General features: G+C 27.0%; 2 protein-coding genes across 2 annotated transcripts; both read left to right on the forward strand.

The window, feature by feature from the left end:
• The first annotated feature begins 982 nt into the window (after positions 1-982).
• LOC111632386 lies at positions 983-4,745 on the forward strand. The gene is made up of 4 exons (XM_023376800.1): positions 983-1,157; positions 2,301-2,522; positions 3,183-3,873; positions 4,612-4,745. Exons 1-4 carry the CDS (start codon positions 1,113-1,115, stop codon positions 4,743-4,745), a joined length of 1,092 nt encoding a protein of 363 aa, XP_023232568.1. The 5' UTR covers positions 983-1,112.
• A 1,332-nt stretch (positions 4,746-6,077) lies between these two features.
• LOC111632389 (nucleolar pre-ribosomal-associated protein 1-like) lies at positions 6,078-22,994 on the forward strand. The gene is made up of 8 exons (XM_023376804.1): positions 6,078-6,288; positions 9,722-9,807; positions 15,448-15,623; positions 15,706-15,816; positions 15,894-15,957; positions 16,094-16,256; positions 18,477-18,573; positions 22,152-22,994. The coding sequence occupies exons 2-8, from the start codon at positions 9,725-9,727 to the stop codon at positions 22,430-22,432; spliced, it is 975 nt and encodes a 324-aa protein (XP_023232572.1). The 5' UTR covers positions 6,078-6,288; positions 9,722-9,724; the 3' UTR covers positions 22,433-22,994.
• The last annotated feature ends 83 nt before the right edge of the window (positions 22,995-23,077 follow it).

The raw sequence follows: 23,077 nt of genomic DNA on the forward strand, positions 1-23,077 counted from the left end.
ATCATGATGGTAATAATCACAAGTACTGTACCTCCTGATTAACAATATAACATCCCTTTAAAATACATTAAAAAAAAAATAATAATAATAATAATATTGAAAGTTAGAATATATATAAAAAAACAAGTATTACTATGACATAATGATTTCACAAAGGGTAAAATAAAATACAAAGGTTAAATTTACTGAAATACTATGTTTAGAAATATACAATAATCTAAAAATACATTGTTTTAATTACAATTTAAAATGTAAATTGTGTATAATAATAAAAAGCCTTAAAAATAAAAACAAAAAATAACAAAAGTGTCTTACTTATAAAATTATACATTATTTTTACAAATACTCATAATTTTTAAAATTTATATGTAAAATATATTTAATATTACTCTTATTATCAACAAATGTATCAAAATTCTCTTACAAAATCAACTCTATTTTTCAATTTCATAGAAAATTAAAGTGGTATATAATTATTTATATATAATAATAAATGTTCAGATTTATTGTAGTTACTATTTTAATTTTTATTTATTTGTCGCATGAAATTACTATGTTATTTCAGAATGGCATAACATCACATAAATTAATATTTTGATTATAATAATTTAATTCTACGGTTCATGGTGGTATTTGTTTTGTTGCATTGCTTTATCTAATTAAGATTGTATGTGTTAATTTATTAAAATTTACTGTTGGTGTGAAAGTTTTAAAGATTGCAGAATTCATTCCAAAATGCCAAAATTTGTTTTTGTTACTATTGTCAGTAGTTTGAAAGCATTATATGAGTTTTTTTAATGTAACACACACATACCCACTATATTGTATTGTGAATATTGGGCCATCTTGTATAAAATAATCATTCTTAATTTAACATATTCAGTACATTGTAGAACAAATTGTAATATTAGTATTACTATGTTAATAGATAGTACAGAAATAAAAATTCAATAACTAAATTTTTGTTTACTAATAATAAATATGTTATATGAACTTTTTCAGAAATAAATTGTTATTTGTCAGAAGTTTTACAAGAAATTCTTCATTGCCAACAAAATCCAAAGCCACTTTGTATTTTATTACAAAAATATAATGTTTTACCAATTACATTCATGAATTATGCAAAACTTTGGATTTCTGAATTTCAAATTGAAAATGTAAGTTTATTTATTATTTTTTAATATTTATATATTTATGTTCTAAATTAATAAATTTGTCATAAAAAAACAAATAATTATGATACTTGCATCAACTGCTTGATATGTTTAATGCTAACCAAACTTAACAGTTGACTTGTTTAATTTTATTTTTATTTGTAATTATCTTATTTATATTTTTAAGTAATTTAATTTTATTATTTCTTGATTCAGTTTTTTGAAAATGTTTATAAATATTCTGTTTTATCTGTGAATCTTGAATGTAAGATTTTGCTGGAATTAATTGGTTTGTCCTTTCCAACAATATAGTTTCTAGAAAATATTCACTTTCTCGGTCCAGCTTTCTTTTTATAACTCTTTTTGTCATTTGGGCACTAAGAAAGCCTCTTTTAGCAAGCCCATTATGAGTTAAGCCAGGCCCACAATGGCCCGACATATATGGACGGACCACCTCCCAAAAAAATTCCTGAGGATTTTTCAGCCTGTCCGGATTCAATCCCGGGACCCCCAGAGCAGCAGGCTGCCATCTTGACTGCTCAACCATCTGGCCATCACTTTCATCCCAGCTATGAAGAACACAATTGTCATTTTAATGAGATGTTAGTGATAATAGTAGAGAAGATTTACTGCAAAATTTTGTCTCAGTTTCTCAAATGAATTTTGTGCACATACTCATGCCAATAGTAAGCATCATGAATGTCAGTGCTATATTTTACAAGAAGATTTTAGTTTATCTTTTATTCTTAAAAATCAATTATGTTGTCTGAGCATTATTTATTATTCAAAAATTAAGTAGTTTATATTTTATATTGCATTATTATATTTAATTTCATAACTATTTTTTAATATGTTATCTTTAGTTTTGAAGTAGCATATGTAATTAATATTAACTTTATTATTATTTCTGTCATTTTTACTTATTTTAATAGTGTAATAAATTTTTAATTTTTATAAATTTTTTAAATCCTTTTGTTAATGTTGCATAATGAAAAACCTTGATTTTTAATTGTAATAAATTTGATTTATTGTGTTTATCAATAAAGAAATAATATTTCTATATAAAACTGTTGTACATTACACATATCAGCTATTTATATTTGAATTTTTTGCTTTCCTTTTAAATAAATGCTTTTTAAATTTCAGGATAAATTGCAAGAATCTTTATCAAAAAAATTATTTATGGAAATTTCATCATCAGAATCATTGAAAACTATTTATTTTCAGTCTAAACTAAGTGATATTTCTTTGTATGAGAAAAAATTTAATAAAAATTTCAAACGTTTTATGAAAAATTTGGAAAATTGGGAGGAATTACTGTCTGTTATAAGGCAAATAATATTTTATATAACTATGGAGATACAACAAGTAAGTAATTTTAAAATGTTTGTGTATATAATTTATTCTATTTATTATTTTATTAATAAATGAAGAAATTTTATATAATGTTTGAAGATATTTTATGAAGGTTTTGTTAGTTAATAAATGTTTGTAATTGTCTTCAGTTATTGTCTACGGATTCTTACATGTTTTTAAAATTATATTCCTTAATTTAAATTTTTAACTGGTAAGATAATGTAGGAAAGTTTTCATTTTTTTATCATAATACAGTTAAATCTGTTTATAATGAAACCTGTGTATAGCAAAAACTCATTAACAGAAAATTTCTTCAGTCCCTTGAATGTTTTGCAAAAAATTAATGTAAATTCATCTGTATATAATGAAACTCTCATGTAAATTCATCTGTATATAGTGAAATAAGTATGATAGTGAGAGAGTGCCTTTGCCCATTTGGAAAAGTTGCAGCAGACATCCTTGCTTCTAGGTTATAAATATACTTGTTACCTTTTTAAAAATAAATTAAAAATTTAAATTATTTAGTGATTTAATTTTTTTATCCAATAAATTTGTGGGGAAAAAATAATTTTTCATTATAAAATAATTAATCATATTTTAATATATATATAAGATGTTGGACACTGTGTAAAATATATATATATATATATATATGATATTATTTTTTTTTAGAATGACATTATTGCTGAAGAAACAGTTTTATTGCATCTCAATTTTCTAAATACAATTATTCATTCATACAATCAGAAAGAAACTGCTAATAACATAAATGATTTGGACCATATTTCATCTTCAAAACTTTTAAAGGAAATCCTTGGGAATTCCTCAGTTGTATATTGGTTTTTGGCAAAAGAATATAATTGTTTAAAATTATCTAAGGAATTATCATCACACTTGACAAGTTTTATATTGAATTTAATTTCTCTTACTAATGAGTTTTCACAATTGGATAAGGAAGTAATTTTAAAATCATACAAGTGCAAAATGATTTCTTGGATTCAAATGAATAGAAATGATTTGATTAAGAAGAAATTTATTTTAAAAAATATAACATTTGAAACATTAATAAGTGATTTTCTTCCAATTTTATGCCCAAATGAAGCTGAGAATATTCTTCAAGTTATTACTGAATTTGACTTATCTCAAATACAAAAAATTGATCCAGCCTTTTCAGTTTTTGCTAAACTTGTAAAATGTTGTTTGAATGACAAAAATATTGATCTTATGAAATCTTCAAATTTTAAAACATTATATTTTCTACTCATGAGTTCAAACTTGGAAAAAAATAAAATGGACGAATTTATAAATTATGCTTTAGAAATGATTCAAATACATCCGTCTAGCTTCTCTTCAGTTGATATTGGTGAGTTTTGTTTTTCAATTTGCAAATCACTGTAAAATGTTATATTTATTATTTTGAAAATACTGTTTAATTGGAAAATGTTTGCTTATATGAAAATAATTGAAAATATGTATTTAGACATTTGTTACAGAATTGTGAAATAGATTTTAAAAATATTATTTAAAAGAAATTAAGTCAATTTGGTTAATGAGGTGATATTTCAGAAGGTTTTTTCTTATTTAGAGACAATTTTACAAAAGAAGAATTTTCAACTTTGAAGTTTTGCAAACTTTTTCAGATTAGAATCTTATTTTCATAATCAAAAATTTGTCTTTACTCCTCTACTGCTCATAAAATGACAAAACTCTGCATTAAGAGAAAGATGATTGTCTAAAAAACATATTAAAATTTAAAAAAAACAAAGATATGAAAACATATGTAGAAAGAGCAGAAGGAGCCCTCTGGATTTTACCTCATAATTTAGTAAATCATTACTGTTTCCTTATACAGGATGTTTTATATAAAATGTAACCCATCCATTAACATTCTGGGAAATATGAATTACCAACAGAAACACCATACTCATACTGCTCACTGGAATCAATTTGTTCAACATGTGATCACTTCTTCTAAATCAACAGTCTTCTTAGTTTTCATTATAATGCAACCAGTGTACTTGGTGCTTTGCAGGGAAGAAATTAGTTTACAGAAGAAATGTGTTTTTTTATTGCTGATGAATATTTCTTTATGTGATCTTAGTACAAAATAATTTTCTTCATATAATCAAGTGCCCAGATAGTAAAGTTCCTAACAAGACTTTAGTAAAGAGACTGGTGACAAAATTTATACATATTCCATTAACAAGGAGCACCAAAGATCCATGCAGTGTATGATGGGTTGCATTTTATTAGACATCCTGTAATAGAATACTAATTGGTTATAGTGTTGAGTTATGATAATTTGATACTAAAGATAACATATGATAATTCATATGTTAATCATTTTAAATTAATTAATTCTATTTAAAAGTTAAGTTGTTATTAATGTGAAATAGTTGGTAAATTAATAACATTTGGTATTAAAAGTAACTGAATTTATAATTATATTCTTTTGAGTCATTAGTTAGGTCTGCCTGTACAACTGGGCACATTGAGAAATGAAACATAAATTTGCTTGACTTTCCTCTCATTCCTTTTCCGTCAGGAGATATCTATTGTTATAGAAGCTTATCTTAGGATACCTGTAATCTGGTAAATATAGATAGTCAACCAAGTGCATCCCATGTTCTATCACAATATTTTGTAATCTTTGTAGAACTAAATCATTTGTAATATGGTCACAATAACTGCTTGAATAGCAAATATTGAAAAATAATGTCATTTTCTGCTATCTAGATATATTTATTAATGTTTTGCACTAACAAAATTTTCAAATATAATAATGCACATAAATTTAGTTTAGACTACATTATATATAAATAAGCTATTGGAATTTTATCAGATTATATATAGACTAAATTGAAATTAATAATAAATTTCTTATTAGAGCAAGTGGGATGTATAGATTTAAACTACCATCCATTACATAATCCTCATAATACTGTTAAGTGTCCTAACTTGACTTAGCCTTGATTTTTATTAGTCCAAACTGAGTTTAAATTCTATTTCAATTAAATCTTTTTAGATTTATTTATTTAAATTATTAAATTAAGACAGCAACATGCCTATTTATAAATTTATCATAATCAGATGACAAAATCACCTTATTAATATATTGAACTAGTCAAATTCTGTTTAAAATTATTTAATTCATACAATCAGAAAGAAACTGCTAATAACATAAATGATTTGGACCATATTTCATCTTCAAAACTTTTAAAGGAAATCCTTGGGAATTCCTCAGTTGTATATTGGTTTTTGGCAAAAGAATATAATTGTTTAAAATTATCTAAGGAATTATCATCACACTTGACAAGTTTTATATTGAATTTAATTTCTCTTACTAATGAGTTTTCACAATTGGATAAGGAAGTAATTTTAAAATCATACAAGTGCAAAATGATTTCTTGGATTCAAATGAATAGAAATGATTTGATTAAGAAGAAATTTATTTTAAAAAATATAACATTTGAAACATTAATAAGTGATTTTCTTCCAATTTTATGCCCAAATGAAGCTGAGAATATTCTTCAAGTTATTACTGAATTTGACTTATCCCAAATACAAAAAATTGATCCAGCCTTTTCAGTTTTTGCTAAACTTGTAAAATGTTGTTTGAATGACAAAAATATTGATCTTATGAAATCTTCAAATTTTAAAACATTATATTTTCTACTCATGAGTTCAAACTTGGAAAAAAATAAAATGGACGAATTTATAAATTATGCTTTAGAAATGATTCAAATACATCCGTCTAGCTTCTCTTCAGTTGATATTGGTGAGTTTTGTTTTTCAATTTGCAAATCACTGTAAAATGTTATATTTATTATTTTGAAAATACTGTTTAATTGGAAAATGTTTGCTTATATGAAAATAATTGAAAATATGTATTTAGACATTTGTTACAGAATTNAGCAGCGATTCCCAACCTGTGGTACGCGTACCCCTAGGGGTACGCGATAGGTTGTTTAGGGGTACAGAAAAAAGTTAGTTATTATGGCAGAAAAAATAATATATTATGTATCACAAACTAATAGTATCAAAAAATTATTAGGTAAAATATGTTCCTTGCAGTAATCACAATTTTATTATACATTTTTTCATTTACTTTTTTTTTTTCTTTAATTTAAAGTTACAATATGTAAAATTAACAATACGGGTACTCACTAAATTTCTTAAATGAGGGGTACAATCTAGAGATATGACATGTCACGGGGTACGCTAATGAAAAAAGGTTGGGAACCACTGTTCTAGATCATAGGTTGCAAATATGGATATAAGAATATATTGTCTCATACACATTTAATGTATACAGCACTCCACAAAGGTATAGAACCATTCAAAAAATTGGTCTTTTGAGGTCAAAACATGCACTAACAGATAGAAATAGATTTTTTTTACATGTAATTCAGCACCTAACTTATAAAAACATAATTTTAAGAAACTAATTCATGGCTGACTGCAAAATAGTGAGGAAGTCAATTTACATACTGTCACATAAGTATAGAACTGCCATCTTTCTCGCAAGTTTTTTCATCATGCCTCGTGGTACCCATTGAACAGACTTTAAGAAAGGACAAATTGTAGCTTTGAGAAGCACTGATTTAAGTCATTGAGCAGTACAAACAGCATCAAATGTTCAAAAAAGGTCGTTCAGTATTATTTGTCAAATCCTGCAAATTATGGACAAAAGTGTAGAAGTGGATGTCCTTCAAAGCTTACCCTGCAAGACCGCACATGAATTATTAATGCAGCTTCTAATTCCACAGCATCCATGCATAAAATTTGGGACAATTTGGGTATTTAAATACATCATGAACTGTTCGAAGGGTTTTACATGGCAACAACAACATTGTTTGGTCTCAAATGAGAAGTGCCCTGCTCTTAAGCTGAGCACAAAGCTGTACAACTCAATTTTGCTAGGAAAAATATGGCCACTCAATGGAATAAGGTAAGTTTTTTTGTTTTTTTTAGACCTATTGTACTAACACAAGAAATAACAACCTTTTTGTCGTATAAATAATCTTTTTGGATGAAAAAAAAATTAATTTGGATGGGCCAGATGGTTTAGTGTTCTATTGGCATGATTTACAAAAACAGCTCAAGTACTTTTTGCAAAGGAACTTTGGTGGTGGGAGTGTTATGGTTTTGAATGCTTTTTCTGCATTGAGAAAATTGGATTTGGCATTTGTTACCTGTTGCATGAACAGTGCAGACTATCAACAAGTTCTGGAGGACAAATTGCTGCCATACAAACATAGATACAGAAGAATTCTTATTTTTCAACAGGACAATACATCTGTCCATGTATCATGAGATATGAAACAGTGATTTGAAAATAAATGAATTAGCCAGTTCGTTCTCCTGATTGCAATCCTATAGAAAGTGTTTGGGGAACTTGGTTGACTGAATTTATGACCAAATTCATCAGTATGCCAACATTGAACACTTAAAACAAGCAATTGTCACTGTTTGGAACTCTCTTGAGGCATCGATCATAAAAAAACCTTGTAGATAGCATTCCAAATTGCATTTTCAATGTTATCAGTAAAGGAGGTGTGCAAATAAATGACTAAATTAAGCTGTTTTGTAATATATAATTCTTTTTATATTCATTTACTAGTCAATTCTATACTTTTGTGGTGCTTAAAATCAGTTTTTTTTTTTTTTACAATTTCTGCTGTTTGCTGCAATATAGTAAACCATGAGTTTTGACAAATTATGTTTTCATAAATCCTGAACAATATAAGTAAGCTACATATGTGAAATTCCTAACCTTCATATAGTAAATTTGCAACAGTTCTGTATTTTTGTGGAGCACTGTATGAGACATTTTAATTTTTAATTCTCTTAATAACATAATTATTGTTTTATTAGTTTATATTTGTCCTAATGTTATAAACTTAAAGTACTGTTAAATCATTAAATTTTAAAATTTTTCTCAAATTTTAAGAGAATTCAAATAACTAAAACACTATTTTAATAAAATTGTTTATTAAATTATTTATTAATAATGAGCCAGATTATCTGCTTGATTTTTTGGGTTATAATATGACTACTGTTAGTAATTGGATACAAAGTAATTTGACAAGAGGTTGGCAGTTAGGCTGCCATCTTGTATTACACTTAATAATTAATAAATTAATTAATTTAATTTTAAATTTAGAAATAACCATACAGGTCATTCATTGCACCAGCTGGGGACAACTTATGACCATAGGTTAACTTAATTTTTTTATTTTATTTTTTAGTTTCGGTTTCAGTATAAAGGCCAGTTTTAATTATTACTTTTTGAATTTAATTATTAGTTTTAGTTTAATTAACTGGCTACCTAGTATTAACAAATAAAAAATATTAATATTATAATATATAATATTATATTAATAAATTTTTGTCGTTTAATTTAACTTAAGCATATTTAAACACAAATTCTTGAGTGTCATTTGTATTACATGAATGTCAATTAATTAACGCTGTTTTTATTAATTAGTTTGATTTAAATTCAACTGTGGTTTGTACAGAAAAGTATCTTTCCCGCATGTGCATTGAAATGTAATTTAAATAGTAATGTCATGGATGATTCGTTATGTGATGCAAGGCAATCTCAGCACCACTAATTTCTGAATTGGTAGTACTGTCACTCATTGGTTCATTGGGCAGGCTGACAGCTTTCTTTAACACAGATGTGTAGTGAGTTCACCATCTGTGGACAGTTTTTGCTGAGTAGCATGTTCGGCAGCCAAGTTATTGTATGGCAACCAGGGCAAATATCATCAAAACTTTGTTCTTAAATCAAATTGTTAGTAAACAGAGTCATTCAAAACCCGGTGTTTGACTGTAGTAACATTACATTAGCTAACCTGATATTTAATAGATTTGAATTGGATATTAGATTAATTTCTTAATGATTTACTGATTTGATAAAATACTGACTTAATAATAATTTGCTGAGTAAATTATTATATTTGTTTTGGCATTTAAGATTGACTAACAATCATCATTCAATGTTTTTAAATACAACTTTTAACCATTTAATAAAAAAAGAAAATTATATAATAAAAATGAAAAATCTCAGTTAATTATGATTTTATTGCTAAAGTATTTTTACAATAATAATAAAAAGAAATGATATTCAGATTTCAATACTATATATGATTTTAATAAAAAATTTATACTACAAATATTTAATAATTTTCATTTTTTTAATTTAGAAAATGGATTCAAATTCATTAAGTGAAAATCTTACAGAAGAAATGTGGTCCTCACTTGTAAAAAAATTACTTAGAAAAGGATTAAAGTAAATAATATTAATATTTTTAATTAAAATTTAATTTTATGTAATAAAATAAGAAATTTATTACTAAATACTTTTAATTCATTAAATTGAAACAATATCAAGAATTTTTGAAAAAAGCAAAACTTTGTAAAGCTTTTACCAAATGCCATATTTTTCAAGGCTTTGCTGCAAAACATAAAAAGCTTTAAAATAAAACAAATTTCCTGGATAGAATTCTTAAAAATTAACATGTTTTTCCTAATGTTTGTCTAAAATTTAAATATAATTGAACAGTTTAGTTTTGGTAATGTGTTAAAGGTTTTTGACAAGAATGCAACATATGTATACACTTGTGTGATGTTGGAAGGTCTCTTTTGCCCCTGAATAGATGTTTAGGGATACCTAAACATCTATTCAGGGGCAAATATCATGCTTATACTGTAAATATATATGTATGTATGTGTATACACATGTATTAATTTTTATTAAATACTAAACAATTTTAATAAAAAGTTCATCAACACCTAAACACCAGGATGAAAATTATCACTACGTCAAGAACCTGTTACTGGTGTGCTTCGTGAAAATACAGTTTATCACCTGCATCAACCAGAAAGAGGAACTCAATCTATCCATAGCCTGGCAGACCCACATAGAAGCTGACCCTTAATTACCAACCACCCATGAATGCACATGCCCATCGCAACAGATTTTGTCTAACAGGAGTTTGATTTGTTTTAAATATTCATGTTCCATTTTGAAGTGTTCCATCAAATTTCACCTGAAGAAGAACTGTTCAAAAGTTCGAAAGTGTTTGTGATAAACTGTATTTCCACGAAGCACACCAGTAACAGGTTCTTGATGTAGTGACAATTTTAATAATTTGGTAATTTTATTTTGTCTAATAATATCAATGCATGTATAGAATAAAATATGTATGATGATTAAATGTACAGTAGTTCCTCAATTTTTTTGCCATCTTAATATCTTTATTTTACATAATAAACATGTATTTAATATTTAAAAATATTACTTTATTTACAGTAAAAGTGAAAAGATGTTATCAATTATCAAACACACTAACATACAATAATAAAAATATAAATAACAGTAATAAACTGTCTTAAGCAGGGATGCCACTCGTGACATATGAAAAAACTTGGGTCTGGATGGAAAAAAACCCAGATGGGAAATTTAAAAACCCAGATTATTTACCAAGAAAAATTTGTGATTTAAAATATAATTATAAATACTTTATCATAGTACATTCATGCTGTTATAATTACAGACACTATAATACAAATTTAAAAAACCATTTATTACCTAATTTACACAATAGTTAATGTTATTTCACAGTTACTCTGTTTCTTCTTCTTCCATTAACAGTTCTGCATAATCTTTATGCTCTTCTTGTCACTTCTTATACCTTTGGTGGCAAATTCCTTGTACTGCATCTCTAATTAGTTTAGGTTCCGGTTCATACAGCGAACAGCTAAGATTTTTTTTTACTGATTGCTTGTTTAGCANATAAAAAGCTTTAAAATAAAACAAATTTCCTGGATAGAATTCTTAAAAATTAACATGTTTTTCCTCATGTTTGTCTAAAATTTAAATATAATTGAACAGTTTAGTTTTGGTAATGTGTTAAAGGTTTTTGACAAGAATGCAACATATGTATACACTTGTGTGATGTTGGAAGGTCTCTTTTGCCCCTGAATAGATGTTTAGGGATACCTAAACATCTATTCAGGGGCAAATATCATGCTTATACTGTAAATATATATGTATGTATGTGTATACACATGTATTAATTTTTATTAAATACTAAACAATTTTAATAAAAAGTTCATCAACACCTAAACACCAGGATGAAAATTATCACTACGTCAAGAACCTGTTACTGGTGTGCTTCGTGAAAATACAGTTTATCACCTGCATCAACCAGAAAGAGGAACTCAATCTATCCATAGCCTGGCAGACCCACATAGAAGCTGACCCTTAATTACCAACCACCCATGAATGCACATGCCCATCGCAACAGATTTTGTCTAACAGGAGTTTGATTTGTTTTAAATATTCATGTTCCATTTTGAAGTGTTCCATCAAATTTCACCTGAAGAAGAACTGTTCAAAAGTTCGAAAGTGTTTGTGATAAACTGTATTTCCACGAAGCACACCAGTAACAGGTTCTTGATGTAGTGACAATTTTAATAATTTGGTAATTTTATTTTGTCTAATAATATCAATGCATGTATAGAATAAAATATGTATGATGATTAAATGTACAGTAGTTCCTCAATTTTTTTGCCATCTTAATATCTTTATTTTACATAATAAACATGTATTTAATATTTAAAAATATTACTTTATTTACAGTAAAAGTGAAAAGATGTTATCAATTATCAAACACACTAACATACAATAATAAAAATATAAATAACAGTAATAAACTGTCTTAAGCAGGGATGCCACTCGTGACATATGAAAAAACTTGGGTCTGGATGGAAAAAAACCCAGATGGGAAATTTAAAAACCCAGATTATTTACCAAGAAAAATTTGTGATTTAAAATATAATTATAAATACTTTATCATAGTACATTCATGCTGTTATAATTACAGACACTATAATACAAATTTAAAAAACCATTTATTACCTAATTTACACAATAGTTAATGTTATTTCACAGTTACTCTGTTTCTTCTTCTTCCATTAACAGTTCTGCATAATCTTTATGCTCTTCTTGTCACTTCTTATACCTTTGGTGGCAAATTCCTTGTACTGCATCTCTAATTAGTTTAGGTTCCGGTTCATACAGCGAACAGCTAAGATTTTTTTTTACTGATTGCTTGTTTAGCAAGCAACCTGTTCTTTGACGATTCAACAGTTAACCTGTTAGTTTGTTTGGTCTTAATGTTGTTAATTTGCAAAAATATTCTCTCGACACTGGGTGAGGAATGTGGAAGAACTGTAAGCTGCATCATAAATTGAGATAGTAGGGCATATTTACTGTTACCAAAACCATCCTGTATATTGCGTAACAAGAAACAATATTCTAGTATACTATTATATTGTATGACCAAATCTTTTGCTAATTGAAATGATCGCCATTTGTCATCTAACTTGTTAAGTTTGTTTTCCGCAATTAATGTTGGGAAATGGAAGCCGACATATCCCTCACCACCTGGCCGAATCCATAATTGCCAAAGATAATTTGTATACAGTATTAGACTCAATAAGTCCATTTCTTAAAATTTAGAACACTAACATTGTGTTGTAGGTAAGTTACACTTATTAAATACTATATATAATTATTCACATTTAAGAATTAATAGAATAAATGCAACATGTTTAGCTGCCATCATTTTAATTCTCTTAAAANGTGACAATTTTAATAATTTGGTAATTTTATTTTGTCTAATAATATCAATGCATGTAAAGAATAAAATATGTATGATGATTAAATGTACAGTAGTTCCTCAATTTTTTTGCCATCTTAATATCTTTATTTTACATAATAAACATGTATTTAATATTTAAAAATATTACTTTATTTACAGTAAAAGTGAAAAGATGTTATCAATTATCAAACACACTAACATACAATAATAAAAATATAAATAACAGTAATAAACTGTCTTAAGCAGGGATGCCACTCGTGACATATGAAAAAACTTGGGTCTGGATGGAAAAAAACCCAGATGGGAAATTTAAAAACCCAGATTATTTACCAAGAAAAATTTGTGATTTAAAATATAATTATAAATACTTTATCATAGTACATTCATGCTGTTATAATTACAGACACTATAATACAAATTTAAAAAACCATTTATTACCTAATTTACACAATAGTTAATGTTATTTCACAGTTACTCTGTTTCTTCTTCTTCCATTAACAGTTCTGCATAATCTTTATGCTCTTCTTGTCACTTCTTATACCTTTGGTGGCAAATTCCTTGTACTGCATCTCTAATTAGTTTAGGTTCCGGTTCATACAGCGAACAGCTAAGATTTTTTTTTACTGATTGCTTGTTTAGCAAGCAACCTGTTCTTTGACGATTCAACAGTTAACCTGTTAGTTTGTTTGGTCTTAATGTTGTTAATTTGCAAAAATATTCTCTCGACACTGGGTGAGGAATGTGGAAGAACTGTAAGCTGCATCATAAATTGAGATAGTAGGGCATATTTACTGTTACCAAAACCATCCTGTATATTGCGTAACAAGAAACAATATTCTAGTATACTATTATATTGTATGACCAAATCTTTTGCTAATTGAAATGATCGCCATTTGTCATCTAACTTGTTAAGTTTGTTTTCCGCAATTAATGTTGGGAAATGGAAGCCGACATATCCCTCACCACCTGGCCGAATCCATAATTGCCAAAGATAATTTGTATACAGTATTAGACTCAATAAGTCCATTTCTTAAAATTTAGAACACTAACATTGTGTTGTAGGTAAGTTACACTTATTAAATACTATATATAATTATTCACATTTAAGAATTAATAGAATAAATGCAACATGTTTAGCTGCCATCATTTTAATTCTCTTAAAACTTTTGTTCTAAAACTTACACCACTTCATATACAAACTTACAATGTACTGTATATTTTCAAAATATACAACATATATATATGATGCCCATATTTAAGAATAAAAAATATTACTACTTTATACATTTTCAAACCACAATGTTACAAACATTATTGCATAAAGCAATGCATTTTAATTTCAAAATACCATCGATTTTTAATTAAGTAGCTGGAATTGCTGCTTGTGTCATGATAGCAAATCATTGATGGGTATGATTTCATAGCTTGAGCAGGTGTTTAAGTCTATCTGGGTGTTTTTAACTCCACTTGATTCAGGATTCAGCAAATAAAGTACCATGCTTTTCATTTTTGTTTCTAAAATCTAAAATTTTTTATTATTTAAGTCATTTTATATTTATTGAATAAAATAAAAGATGTCTCAGACAGCTTTTATTTTATTTTAAGTCATATTTTAAAAAAAAAAACCCATATTTTAGGAAAATTAGAAAAAACAACCTCAAAACTAAGAGAAGGTCGAAAAACCCAGATCTGGGTTTTAAAACCAAGGAGTGGTAACCCTGGTCTTAAGATGTTAATAGCTTTATATGTTTGCATTCTTTGAAACTTAGAATTATTTAATCTTAGTGCCTTAGTATATAAAGATAGCATGTAACTTTTATATATAAACTTTATGAAATACCACATTTTTCATTTCCATGAAAATGAGAAATGTAGTATTTCATAAAGTTTGATTTTCACTTGTAACTTTTTAATAAGCAGAAGTAACAAAAGTTTCAATGACAAAATTAAAGAGCACCATTTAATTAGTCTAAAACCATTTTCTGGATTCAAATACAGTTAACACTGCATAATTTTCAATGTTAAATTTATGAAGAGTAAAAGTGACTTTGTTTTATATGACTTTTAAGATTAATATATCTTCAATACTTTTGGGATGAAAGGGTGCAAGGGACTTTGACTCATCTTGTATATAACTGTTGTCTCATATAGTTTAGACATTGATTTTATGTCATTAAATAAAAAAATATACTTATGTAGAAACTACAGATCTAATGTATTTTTAACAAATTTTAACTGTTATTTTTATTTAATATTTCTAGTGATTTATCCAATGGATATTTGATGATTGAGTTACTTAATAGCATCATTTCCACTGTATATAAAATTAATATGGAAAACATGTCACTTTCACTACCAGAAATTTTTCAAATGATTTTTGGTCATTCTAATTTCATTTCATTAATATTAGAAGACTCAGGAAAATGCTTAACAAAAGGTTTGTTTTTTTTTTTTTTAATAAAATCAATTTTTATTTTAATAAACATAATTTTGATGTTCTTTATTCAATTATATTATAGAATCAATCATTTCACTACTTGTAACTCTGGTCACTCTTGATTCTTCTGTGTGTAAATCAGAACATATTCCATTGTATCTTGGTGCTTATCATGCTACATTGAATAAAACTGGTAAAATGATTAGTAAAAAAACCTTGATAAAATATTTGCAGAATAAAAATATTTATTTTTGTTTTAAATGATTCCAGATCAATCACTTCTTTTTTTAATAAGTTTATATGAGGAAGCAGGAATACAACTTAATAAATTCAGGTAAGCCAATTTATTTTATGAACATAAGAACTATTCTTTTAAAGTGATTGTGTTTATTTCACATTTTCTTGTTCTGCCTTCTTATTTAGAGATATCACAATTCTCAAAACTTTTTTTATCATGATTAATTTTACAGACCATTTATGTGGGGATCTGCTGGTGTTAATCATTATTCTTTGAAAGCCCAGACTAATCTTTCTTTATGGAAAGAACCAAATTTAGATGATATTATTACTTTGCTGGACAGAGAGAAAATGTGGCATACAATTTTAAATTTTCCTTTAAATCTAGACTTAAAAGTAAGTGTATTAATAGTTCATATAATTTTAAAATAATTTTGCATATAAATAATAATTAGCAAATCTTTTAAAATAAATTTATTTAAATTAAAAATTAAAGTTGACTTCTATAGTTTTCTACATTGTATACTATTATCTTTATGTAATGATTTTTTTCCTAACTATAGTTGAATTTAGATATTGGAATTATTAATTTGTTTGTCTTTATATTTTAAATATACAGTACAGTAATACCCTGAACTTACGCGATAGGTGGGACCGAGCGATAATCGCGTAAGTTGAATTTGCGTAAGTTGGGGTATAATTTCGCAATTTGTGTAAAATCCAAGTCGGGTGTATGTAAGCTAATAAATGTTCTTGTTAATCTTATTTTGTCTTTTGATTCACGGTTACAATAAATCATCACATAGAGTCTCTCAAGTCTCTGTAGATTTAACAAACACAGAAATAAATAACACAAAATAAATTGTAGCTATGTGTTGATTCCACATGACACGTCCAAACATGTAAGCTAAACAATAGTGTGGGGGTGAGTAATCAAGAGTTGCGTGGCACTCTTGATTACTCACCCACAATAATCGAATTTTGATGTTATAAACCGCGATATCTCAAAAAGTTACAGTCAGAGGTTAAAAGTTAATATGCCATTAGATTCGTCAGACGATTCCGCACTAGAATATGTATAGACATTTTGCATATATGTATACATGTTTAGTCTAGACGCGAGTATACAAGTTGCTATTGGAGAATAATGTATAGCCACAATTATCAGATTTTGACTATATAAACCGCGACATCTCCAAAAGTTACAGTCACAGACTAAAAGTTAATATGCCATTAGATTCTTCAAACAATTCTGCACTAGAATATGTATAGACATTCTAGATATATGTATAAATGTTCAGTCNACTATAGTTGAATTTAGATATTGGAATTATTAATTTGTTTGTCTTTATATTTTAAATATACAGTACAGTAATACCCTGAACTTACGCGATAGGTGGGACCGAGCGATAATCGCGTAAGTTGAATTTGCGTAAGTTGGGGTATAATTTCGCAATTTGTGTAAAATCCAAGTCGGGTGTATGTAAGCTAATAAATGTTCTTGTTAATCTTATTTTGTCTTTTGATTCACGGTTACAATAAATCATCACATAGAGTCTCTCAAGTCTCCGTAGATTTAACAAACACAGAAATAAATAACACAAAATAAATTGTAGCTATGTGTCGATTCCACATGGCACGTCCGAACATGTAAGCTAAACAATAGTGTGGGGGGTGAGTAATCAAGAGTTGCGTGGCACTCAAACAAAAGACAAATTGACGAGATTTGAAAATCGCGTAACTCTGGGTTCGTGTAAGTCGGGGTAGCGTAAGTTGAGGTATTACTGTATACTGAAGACTTTGTCTGACTTTCAATGGCCCAATTATTTAATTTATAAATAAAAATTATTATTAAAAAAATCAATAATAAAGCAGCACAAATTTATAATTGTAAATTTTTAAAAATAGGCAAATAGATGTAGAAAAAAAAGCTGTAGAAAAAAATGGTGTAGAAAGTCAATATTGAGCACTATATTCTATTAAATTTTTATACTTCATAGAGTGTAGAATACTTGACTTTTTTGAGATTTTAGATGTTTTCAGTAATGTACTGATGACTGATCAGATACTTTATCAGTAAGAAATCTATGTCCATTGAAAAATTTCATTCAGTGAGTGAGACTAATATAACTTTATATATAAAGAAAAAATATTTTTATATAATTTGAAGAAAATTTAACTTAGTTATTGAAATGAATAACTTTAAATGAAAAGCATTGAATATATAAATATTATCTAATTTCCAAGCATTTTTTAATATAGTTGTTACAAAAGCCAGTGTGAGTATAATAAATCTGGCTTGCATAGTAGTTTACAATATACTTAACCTAGAGTATAGAGATTAAAATATAGAAAAAANTTAAATGAAAAGCATTGAATATATAAATATTATCTAATTTCCAAGCATTTTTTAATATAGTTGTTACAAAAGCCAGTGTGAGTATAATAAATCTGGCTTGCATAGTAGTTTACAATATACTTAACCTAGAGTATAGAGATTAAAATATAGAAAAAAGTTAAAACCTATCAATAATCATTACAGATATTTTTTAAATTTCTAAATTAATTTTTTGTTGTTTTAATTGAATGATATATTGTGAATTTTATTTATTATAGCCTGGTGTTCAAGAATTAAAATATGTGGAAACTGAATTAGATAAAATTTATGATCCTCGATTTTTACTTTCACTTTTCATTGTTTTATTAACTCCAGGTAAGATTTTATATAACTAGTAAATAATTTAATTAGTAATATTAAGTAATGTTAAAAACGCTGTAATAGAGCAAAAGAAAAATGAAAATAGCAGTCCTGTTTATCACTACAGCTTTTGGACATAAACTCATCATCAGATATTCCAGATTCAAAATTGTCATCTTGGTACTATTACCAGGTTGATGAAAGATACAGAAATGATGTAACATTGATGTATTTAATTTGTTTATTTATTAACTTGCCATTTCCCTGTTGGGCAGAACTTCACAGTCTCTATGACTTACAAATTCCAGGATCTGCCAAGATTTACAGCAGAAGCCTGGAGCATAATTTAGTATCATTTCTTGCATGGATTTCTTCAATACCATGTATTATATCAAAAAATCTCAATTTGTTTGGTAAAACTATCTAGCAGGAGTTTTAGACATATTGTTCTAAATCAGGGGTCACCAAACTTCACAGCAGGCCAGATAACTGAGAGAATGACGAGCATGGACTTCATAACCATTTTGTTCAATACAGTACACTGAATACACAAAAAATAAAGACAACCAACGTATTTATTTACCAATACACAAACACAATCGCTACAGCGAGCTCGTAATCACTTTTCTTAGAAACTTCATTGCAGGTACACAAAAAGTGCTTTGATATCCAAAGTTGCAAAAAGTTGCTGAATTTTTTATTTCACTGATTTTCCTAAAAATTATATTACTGTCAGATGCAAAACTTACATTGGTCTAATTTTGGCATTTTTACTTAAACTTACTATGTAGAAAAAATTATAATAAATGTATCTACAATCTATGATATTTCCATATAAATAATTATATTTTAGCTCATTTGTGGCACAGTATGGCAGCGGACCTGATAAGGTGACCTCACAGGCCATAGTTTGGTGACCCCTGTTCTAAATCATCAGAACATAAAACAAAGTCAAGATTTACATACTTGAATAATCTTCTCTATACCCCAATATTTGCTTTATTAACAGTATGACTTAAATGCCTAGAAAATCTTCCATTTGATTGAAAAAATACTCCCAAAATTTATATTCATCTACTACATTGATCAAGTTATGCTTAATGTAATACTTTTCTTTTTTAGCATGAATGAACTGCTTCATTATAAAACACCATGATCTGTGATTTGTTAACATTATTGCAAAGACATAATTTTTGCATAGCCTTTACAGTGAAATTAACTATTTTTTGTAATCCAATTGAAGAATTTGCCAACATTATTGAATCTGCATAAGTAAGAATCTTAACATCACAGCCTTCCACATTGCATCCCAGTACATCTAAAGAACAGAATTCCTTAACAAAAGCATTAATATAAAAATTAAATAAAATTGGGCTTGTAAACATCTCTGTTTAACTTCCTTATGCATAAAAAATAGATTCGTATCTTTTCCATTAATAGAACAGCAAGTCTTTGAATTAGTTATAAATCAGTTAATTATCTAATTATCTAATATATACTTAGACCAATCCTCCATAAATGTTGCCATAAAATATGTCTATCCAGAGAATTAAATAGTGATTTCAAATCTATGAAAAAGGGAAAAACTTTCCCATCTTTTCTCCTCAAACTTTTTTGAATGCAAGTGTACAATACAAAAATTTATCTAAGTTAGAGAAACCGGAGCAAAAACCAGTCTGAAAATCAGAAAAAAAAAAACCATAATTATCCAACAACATAACTAATCACCTATATAGAATCTTACAGAATATCTTAGAAATAGTAGATAATAATAAAATACATCTTTAATTCTCTGAACGATTCCTAGGATCTTTTTCATGTATTGGAATAATTTTACTTACACACCAATTTGATGGAATATCTCCAAATTTGTAGATACTATTAAATGAAGAAGCTAAATAATTAATAAATAGTCTGGAATAATTTTTATAAAATTTACGGATATACCATCCATTCCTGGAGCAGTACCATCTTTCATTGATGACACAATTGACTCTACTTCCAAAGAGAGTCAATTGTGTCATTAGTTGAGTCAATAATCTCAATATCCAAAACATCATCTTGCCAATTATAACACAAATTATATAACAAAAGATCTGGCTTGTAACATTCTGAGCCAAATATTTTCACAAAACGTTCAAAAAAGAAAATTTATCAAACCCTTTAGGTTTTTTATTCCAATCAGTAAAAATATATCTTACCAACTGAACTAAAAAATCAGCAGTCAATTCTGATTAGCCCTGAATTCTCAACATTAACTCCTTATGTTTTTGATTTAACACCAGACTGCAATCATTCTTTCAAAATCTGGAAGCTACTGATCATGGCTTCACTACTTTTTTAGTTAATTTCTCTTCTAAATTACAGTTTAAATTCAGCCTAATCAGAAAATGACTTGAATGAAGTATAAATACTTCATCCAAAACTGCAAAACCTGAAACCAGCAACATAAAAACCTAATCTAGAGCCAAATCAATAAATCTAGAGCCAAACCTAATGAACTCATATAAGAATAAAAACCTTTAGTAGAAGCAGATGGACTGCTGCCATTCATAATCAAATAGCCAAAATGTTCACAAAAACTTAAAATTGATTTGCCTTGCAGATTTACTGTCAGATCCTGCAATATTCTTGATAACCAGCACTAGTTCAACTCATCCAAAATTTTCAGGACCCAATTCTGTGGGTCCATTCCTGTACATGCATTAAAGTCGTCCATTAGAATGTCAACATTATAACTTTGAACAACCATAACAATCTCATTCCAAATAACTTCCCAAATAAACAGGTCTTAGATATATAAAACAAAAAATAACCCATCTAGTACCTAACATAATTTCAATCACCAAATAAAACCTGTTCTGTACAAAAACTCCAAGTTAACAATTTGCTTAACAAAACTAATTTCTGAAATCTGCTGCTCCAAATTTACTCATTCTGTGAGTTGAAGCCAAATCCTTCTCCTGCTTCAACTTCTCCAGTAACTCCAATCTAGATTCAAATCCCACAATTGCCTCATCCAAATTCTCCACCCACAAGAATATCCTATCCACTTTTGCAATCATTTTACAATCTCTAACTTAACATTTTGATTTAAATTTAATTGAATTAATAATGAGATTCCATCTTTCACATCAAGATCTCCCTGTAACAAATCCAAAATTTTTGTCTCCTCTAATGTATCTAGGTGAAAAATTTTTGTCCTACTCTCCATCTGGCCTACAGGCAAATATGTCTTACTTTTTTGACATATTAAATCAAAATGATTATCTTACCTGTAACAGAAAACAAAAATTTGTAATTAGTTAAATCTCTCACCAAATACAACAGTGAATCTTTATAGAATATATATATATATATATTTAATTACAGAAATATATAACTTGATAAATGCCTTGTACATATTATCTTAAAAAACTTTAAAAAATTAAATTTATACTGGTTTTATTAGATTGCATTTGCTTAAAAAATAATTATTATTATTATTTATATCACTTTAATTTGTATAAAAACTGATCATAAATTTTTTCTGGATATGTAATTAATATATAATATAAATATGAATAATAATTAACAGAACTTTTTAATTACAGGATCCCTTGTCAACTGCAGAAAATTTATTGAATCAAAATGTCTTGCACTAATATTTACATCATTAAGTAGCTCAGTCTTAAATATTCGAAAAGCCGGTTATTATGTATTACATCAGTTTTATGAACATCTGGAAGGTTCTAGATTCAAAGAGAAAGATTTATGGCTAGGAATTTTGAAACTAATGAAGCATAATATCACAAAAAGTAATATAAAGTTATCTTATTTAGTTACATTATTTCTCTGTAAAGTAACAGATTATGCATTTAAATCTGGTAAGTAAAATTTATATTCAGAGTTATTTTTATATTAGATAATTATTCAAATTTTCAGAATTTCTAGAATATTTGTTTTTTAATTTTAAAAATTTGTAATATTTTAATATTCAAAACTTTCCATTGACTATACCTTATATTGCTAATACATCTATTTGTTCATAGCATAGTTCAATTTATAGTAGTAAAGACATTCAAATGGGTTGAAAAATGTGTAAGGATCTTGAAATTTGTTTTCTAAAAAATTTCAATCAATGCTGAAATCAAACAACAGTAAAAAGAATTATTTAATACATACAGAGAAATGAAAAAAATCTCCAAGAAAATTGATTTAAAAATATCCTGGAAACTCGTGTATTATTATACTGTATTCTTCATGCTATAGCATAGAATTTAGCCCATTATCCATTAGAATTCAGGATCAGTCCTATTTTCTGTTTCTAGATAACTTTTTATTCAATAGATATTTTCTACTCTGAGATATTACAGCAGTTATCTTTAAAGAATGTCATCATATTTTATATATAAATAAAGCTGAAGTAGAATGTTAAGGTACAATAAACATTAAAGAAATATTAACTTCTTTTTAGAATATTTCATAGATGAAATCTCATAATATTTTTGCACACAAATGATAAATGTCTCCTTAAGAN

Source organism: Centruroides sculpturatus, unplaced genomic scaffold (assembly GCF_000671375.1).
Source record: "Centruroides sculpturatus isolate CEXI.00-Female unplaced genomic scaffold, Cexi_2.0 scaffold715, whole genome shotgun sequence".
NCBI lineage: Eukaryota > Metazoa > Arthropoda > Arachnida > Scorpiones > Buthidae > Centruroides > Centruroides sculpturatus.